The following is a 6,000-nucleotide window of genomic DNA, read 5'->3' on the forward strand; positions in this document are numbered from 1 at the left end:
TTATTCTATGTATGCAAAATGTGTTTTTTCTACCATCCTGTTTGTTTTCCAGAGTTGTGTACGTGTTCGGTCCACCGGTCAAAGAACCTCCTACAGATGTCACCCCCACTTTCCTGACAACAGGAGTCCTCAGCACTTTACGTCAAGCTGATTTTGAGGCTCACAATATTCTCAGGGAGTCTGGTAGGTACTTCGCCTTATCCCATGGATTAAGGTCTTGTTTCAAGATCCCTTCAAACCTAACTGGGTATAGTTATAGCGGTACTGTCAAAATCTACAAGCTTCTTGAATTATCTCCAAAAAAGTGATAAATTAATGGGATGACAGGCAAGAGCCTTTTCTGAAAGCTGTAGAAGCTGATAGCTAAAGGACAGGTATTGCTAGCCTTTCTGCTAGCAGAATTAATTCTAAGGGATTTTGGGGGATTGAGCCTTGCCTCTGACATGTCTCGAAGCTCAGAGGTGTGGTGCTTCGCTGCAGTGCAAACTTCTGCAAAAAGTACTTGTTAGCCCAGCTGAAGGTTGGCCAAATTACTTCTCTTTGATGATCTCAGTCATCAGTAGTTACCTGAAGTAAATAAACTGTGTAAAGAAATATGACATAGTTTCTAAATAATGGCTTTTTTGTGGAAAGAAGGGAGCCTAAATACTAAGTTTCTAATGGTGATGATGCTCACTACCTGTGGTGGTTTTGTATTTCTTAAAGTAAAAGCTGCATTTCAGGCTAGCAGCTGGTAATACTTCAAACCCTTAACATGCAGGGAGCATTTAATACCGTGTGATATGGTACACAAGCAGAGTCTGGGAATATAGTAGTTTAGTAGTTCTGAATTTGTGTTTTGGTTTTTTTACTTAATTACGTTTGAAGATGCATTATGTGTGAGAAGCAGTTCATCAAACTTGCCTATATTTTGTTAAAATCCAGTTACAAGGGATATCTCTTTTTGAAAATACATACTCTTTTTGCAAAGCTGTCTTCGCATAATTTGTACAAAAATAGCCTCAAAAGGCTGAGGATAACACTATCAATTGTGTTTGTAAAACTGTAGATGTGTCTTGTTAACTTTTGGTGACACTTCCTTTGTGTGAATGAATTGCTCCCAAAAATAAGACTTGTCCTTTTCACTAAATGATAACTCTCTTTGTACCAACAGCTCAGGCTGGTGCTAGCAGAGGGTGAGAGCCTGCATCTGTGTTAGACCGGCTCTGCAGGCTGCCACACACCTGAATCTCAAAAATCTAGATCATTTAAACAGTGAAATTAGGGGGTCTGTGTATTGACTTTCAGAAGGAGGTATTTAAAAAAAAAAAAAAAAAAAGAGAGAGATGATTGTCTGGAGTTACCTATCAATCACCAGCAACAGGGATACTTAGGAGCTTTCTCTTAAATATGTCAAAGATGCAGAGATACTTGTAAATGGCTCTTTATTGGGCTTGATTCAGGGATAGATAAAACCCCATAGTTACATTATGTGAGAAGGAAGGTAGATCTTAAATTGCATTCATGGCAAATTACAGGGATAACGGAGACTACCTGGTTTTGTTCTGCATGCCTGCAAACGCTGAAGATCATTTCAAGTGGCAATTTGAGTGGTTTTAGTGTATGCACCACTGCGTGTGATCTTCTGGGGTGTGGTAGCAGTAGCAAAAAGATCCCAGAAGATGTAAATGTAGCTCCTAGTATATAGTTTGAAGTACATGTGGGAAATTCTGTGAAACTGCTATCACGTTTGTGTCTTTAAACCAAATTAATGCACTTTATACTACTATTTTCTGAAGGTTATGCTGGAAAAATTAGCCAGATGCCAATAATACTGACACCGTTGCATTTTGATCGGGACCCCCTACAGAAACAACCTTCCTGTCAAAGATCTGTGGTTATTCGAACTTTTATTACAAGTGATTTTATGACTGGTATTGCAGCAACTCCTGGTAATGAGGTTCCGGAAGAGGTAATACGGGTTTTTGAGTTTCTTTTCAACATGAGCTAGTATTGTAGATGACTCATTTTGACTTTCTTCCCTCTCTCGATTGCTTGCCTTGACTTTGATTTTTGTTGCTATTTTTTGTCTCTTTCGTAGTATTCATTAGGAAGAATATGGTGGTGTTTTGGGAGAAAACTAACAAAATGAGAAGCTGGCAGATGGATATGACAAAGGCTTCTGAGCAGAGTTGAGCCAAAATACCATCAATTAAAAAAGAAAGAATACCCCAACCATTCCTGGGATTTTGAAGTTAATTTTTTGCATTAGGAATTAGAAATGTCCTGACTTAACAGGATTACCCTTGATTGCCACTTCTGATTTTGCTGGAACCTGTTGTTTAACATCTCAAAGTGTGCTGTTTTCTATTTAGGTCACGAAAAGGATTTAGGAGTCAAGTTCAGGCATATTTTTCTGGGAAACTATCCATGTCCAGTTTCAAGTACTTTGTCTCTGGGAATGCAGTGTAGATGAAGAACAGAATTGACTTTTTTTTTTTCTACTTACTTTAAAAGCATATAGGCATTGTTTAGTAATTGTATGTAACTGAAGTTGTCTACTTTAAGGCAGCCTATTATCCATTTAAAAAGAAACAATTCAGGGTTAAATTACCATGTAAACTGTTCCATTATATAAAATTAGGATTCATTTCACCTTGAAGTTTGTGTTTAAAAACAAATAAAACAACCAGAAAAACCACCCTCACTCCCCCTTCTTCAAAATATAAAATGGTCACTTTAAGACTGGGTAATAATGGGGTAACAAAATAGTAGAGGTTGTGGAAAAATACCTGTATTTATGGGGAACATAATCATATTTGATTAAAAATTTTCTGTGTTTTTCCATGGGAAGCAATGCATTGTTTAATTTATGCTTGCACTATAAAGCAGCATGTCATATAAGTGGCATTGTTGTGAACTGTGGGATTTTTAAGGAAGCTGCACTTCTAAGGATCAGCAAATTCTTATCTAGAATACTTTTGCTAACATGAATTGATTGTGAACTCTGGAGAATAACTCTAAATGGAAGCTCTTTCCTTTGGATGCCTCTTTCTGTTTGTTTGGGGTTTTTCTGTTGTTTTTTTTACCTTTAGAACTCCCTTTTTATTTTGAAAGGAGTTTCACTCAGGCTGTTGCTTTGTGTTCGGTGGTGGTTCAGCTGGAGATGGTCTAAGAAAAGTCTGAAAATGATTGATAGTAACACGTAACAGCATATGTTCGTGCTGAACTTTCAAGGAATAGTTTTGAAGCTTGAAGAGCTGCTGCCTTGAGGGAAGTGTATTGTGATCAACACCCTGGTTTATTATCAGTGCCAAAAAATCAGCAAGTTCCAAATGTAACTGCAGATACCATGAAGCTAGAGGTTGTGTTTAAGTTGATTTATTTCTTAACTGGTGGTAATGTGGTAATAGCTATAGGCTCTTTCTCTCATGTATAACAGAATTAGTGTGAACAAAGTTTTCCTTTTCTAAGCTTTTCTCCGATAGTTTTCATCAGATCTGTTTTACATGCTTGCTTCTGATTTTTTTTTTTTTTTCCTCCTCCACAATAGGTTGTGTTAAAAATGGTGGCAGAGATTAAGAAGATTCCTGGCATTTCTCGGGTGATGTATGACTTGACATCAAAGCCACCAGGAACTACGGAGTGGGAGTAATTAACTTTTTTCTATTAAAGTACTGTGTGCAGTCTAAATCATATCAGAAACCATTCCCAGTGTTGACATGCAGTACTGTGAAAGAGTGACTGGAGCTGCTACATCGCATCAGATTCCTCTCCTGGAGCATAGACCTGCAGTTAAGAGCTGTGCTGGGGATAATAACTAAGTGGGGCTGAGGATTTGTACGGGTAAATAATCATGGCAGCATTGCCGGTGCGCAGACAGATTCCTATTGCTTTTGCCTTTGTCTTACCAATTCTTCCCGTTTTCATGTGTTTTATTGTTAACTGTCATTTCAATGTCTCTTTGTTTTTGTACACTGTGTAAAAAGAGGCAGTTTATTTACTTCTACCAAAAGCATTGTTAGAGCCTAAAAATGTAAAATGAATTCTTTGTGACCAACTGCTTTTGAACGGATTTATTATAAATAAATATTTTGCCAAATGGAGTAGTGGGTACTGTTGAGTTGTGGAATTACTGTGTATCTGTTGTATACTGTTTAGCCTGTTCTATATTGTTTGACATATTAGCCCATGGCAATAACGTTGAGCTCCAAAAGAGCAATGCTAAAATATGAAATTACCTCTGTCTGTCTTTCTGTACTCGCTCCCTCTTGCATTGCTCGGTAGGTGTGCGTGTTGGTAACAGATGTGTATACACCGGCTAATCTTTAGTATACACTTACTGCATGTATGCATATGTCAAATTCCAGACAGTGAAGTATCTTTGTGTGCTTCTGAGGACTCTGATAGAAGCGTAAAAATGGGAGTGCAGTTTGGAAAGCTGTTGCACCAGAGCTACTGGATCTGCGAATCCTGTTTCTGTCCTCTGATGCTTGTGCAACAGTCCCTTCGCAGCCTGCTGCCGATGTGCTTTCCTTATACTTGATGACAGTTTACTTTCTACGCATTTGCTTTTACGGGAATTTTTTTTTTGTATGTATTGTATTTAGCTTGATCTTTAAGATCATTATAGTGGTTAGTGTGGAGTCATGGTATCAGAGGTGACTTACCCCATCTGTATAGATCCCTTCCGTCATTCATATTCTGCTGTTCCTGTAGTTAAGTAAGCAATAATTTGAGAGATGGTTACTTTGGATACCTGTGCTTTTCTGATGTATTGAGGCAAAGCTATTTCCACCCACCTGAGAATTTTGAGCATGTCCTGCGATTGTTGTCTGTGAAAACAGTTGAATTCTGACCTGACCAGCTTGCTGGGTGCCTGCTGGGTATCTCCACCGGTGGAACCGTAACCATGTATCCAGGCTCATCCCTCTTATCCCTTTGTTTTAATTTAAGCAGCTGCATTTCATTCAGCTGCAAGATTACCGTAGTATTATGGAGTAAAATACTTGTTTTAAACTGTTCAGTAACATGGAGTATTTCATGGCTGTAGCTACTTATATTTCCACTTGCATAGATTTGTGAACTGGAATCATGGTTGAAAGTGTTTGTTCTTTATTCTTTTGATTGCACACTTTTCCCTGTTGTTCTTACACTTACTGCCTACCCATTATGGAAATCTAGTTTAATTTCTGCTTACAGGAAATGGCTAACTTGTGTAAATTTATTCTTTTGCCTGTGTCATCGAGTGGTGGTTTTTCACTTGGGGGAGGAGATGGTGTGTTACAGCCCTCTGCTCTTTGAAACCCTTAGGGGACACGGGCATGCAGGAGAGCAGCAGAGCAGTGACTGGTATAATTTGGAGTTGAGGATAGCTGTTTTCATTACTGTGTTGGTGTCTCAGATGTAAAGGGTGCAATGACAAGAAATGAACCTTTTTGGTGTGATGCAGAAATCCTTCAGCCTTGTCATGCTATAGCAGCTGTTGCTTATTGTAAGTAGGCTTGCTCTTGCTGCTGCTGCCACCGGTTTGTGTTGCCTTGACAGCAAATAAGCAAAAGAGGAGGAGTTACTAAAGTAATGCAAATATTATAGAGCACCTCTTAAACCCAAACCTTTCTCAGTTTTGACCGAGACACTTAGATGGTCTCCGTGTAAATAAATCTGCAGTATATAGTCCCATAGTTATGATGTAACTCACAAGAAAACTTGTGTGGCAATGATGGTGCACCTTGGGTTGGGGGTTACAGTAACTGTTGTACTTCTGGACCACAAACTTGCAGCATACCTGGACAAAAATCTTTTATTCACTGCATGCTGCACACTTGGAAGTCCTTCTTGGAGTTGCGCCTTAACTATAGGCATGATGTGTACCTGTATACTATGTGTATACTGAAGTTTGACATACACTTTTACCATCTTTTAATCACCTGGGTTGCTTTCATGTCTGTAATGAAATGGAGCTTGACAGCAATTCCTGTGCTCTTTAGGCACATACTTTGGTTTTTTTGGTTTGTTTTT

The 6,000-nt window shown here is 38.6% G+C and overlaps 1 protein-coding gene across 3 annotated transcripts in view; it reads left to right on the top strand.

Moving 5' to 3' along the window:
* GMPS (guanine monphosphate synthase) overlaps positions 1 to 4,083 on the top strand; it is a 29,859-nt gene extending 25,776 nt beyond the window's left edge. For 2 of the 3 annotated variants that reach the window (XM_010584925.1, XM_010584926.1), the window contains exons 14-16: positions 53 to 183; positions 1,779 to 1,951; positions 3,533 to 4,083. In XM_010584925.1, coding sequence (XP_010583227.1) covers positions 53 to 183; positions 1,779 to 1,951; positions 3,533 to 3,634 — 406 coding nt within the window. In that variant the 3' untranslated portion in view covers positions 3,635 to 4,083. Of the gene's footprint in view, positions 1 to 52; positions 184 to 1,778; positions 1,952 to 3,532 lie in introns of those variants that run through there. The other variant, XR_775462.1, reaches the window with a different exon arrangement.
* Positions 4,084 to 6,000: the final 1,917 nt, after the last annotated feature.

Source organism: Haliaeetus leucocephalus, unplaced genomic scaffold (assembly GCF_000737465.1).
Source record: "Haliaeetus leucocephalus isolate CR32 unplaced genomic scaffold, Haliaeetus_leucocephalus-4.0 Scaffold1014, whole genome shotgun sequence".
Lineage (NCBI taxonomy): Eukaryota > Metazoa > Chordata > Aves > Accipitriformes > Accipitridae > Haliaeetus > Haliaeetus leucocephalus.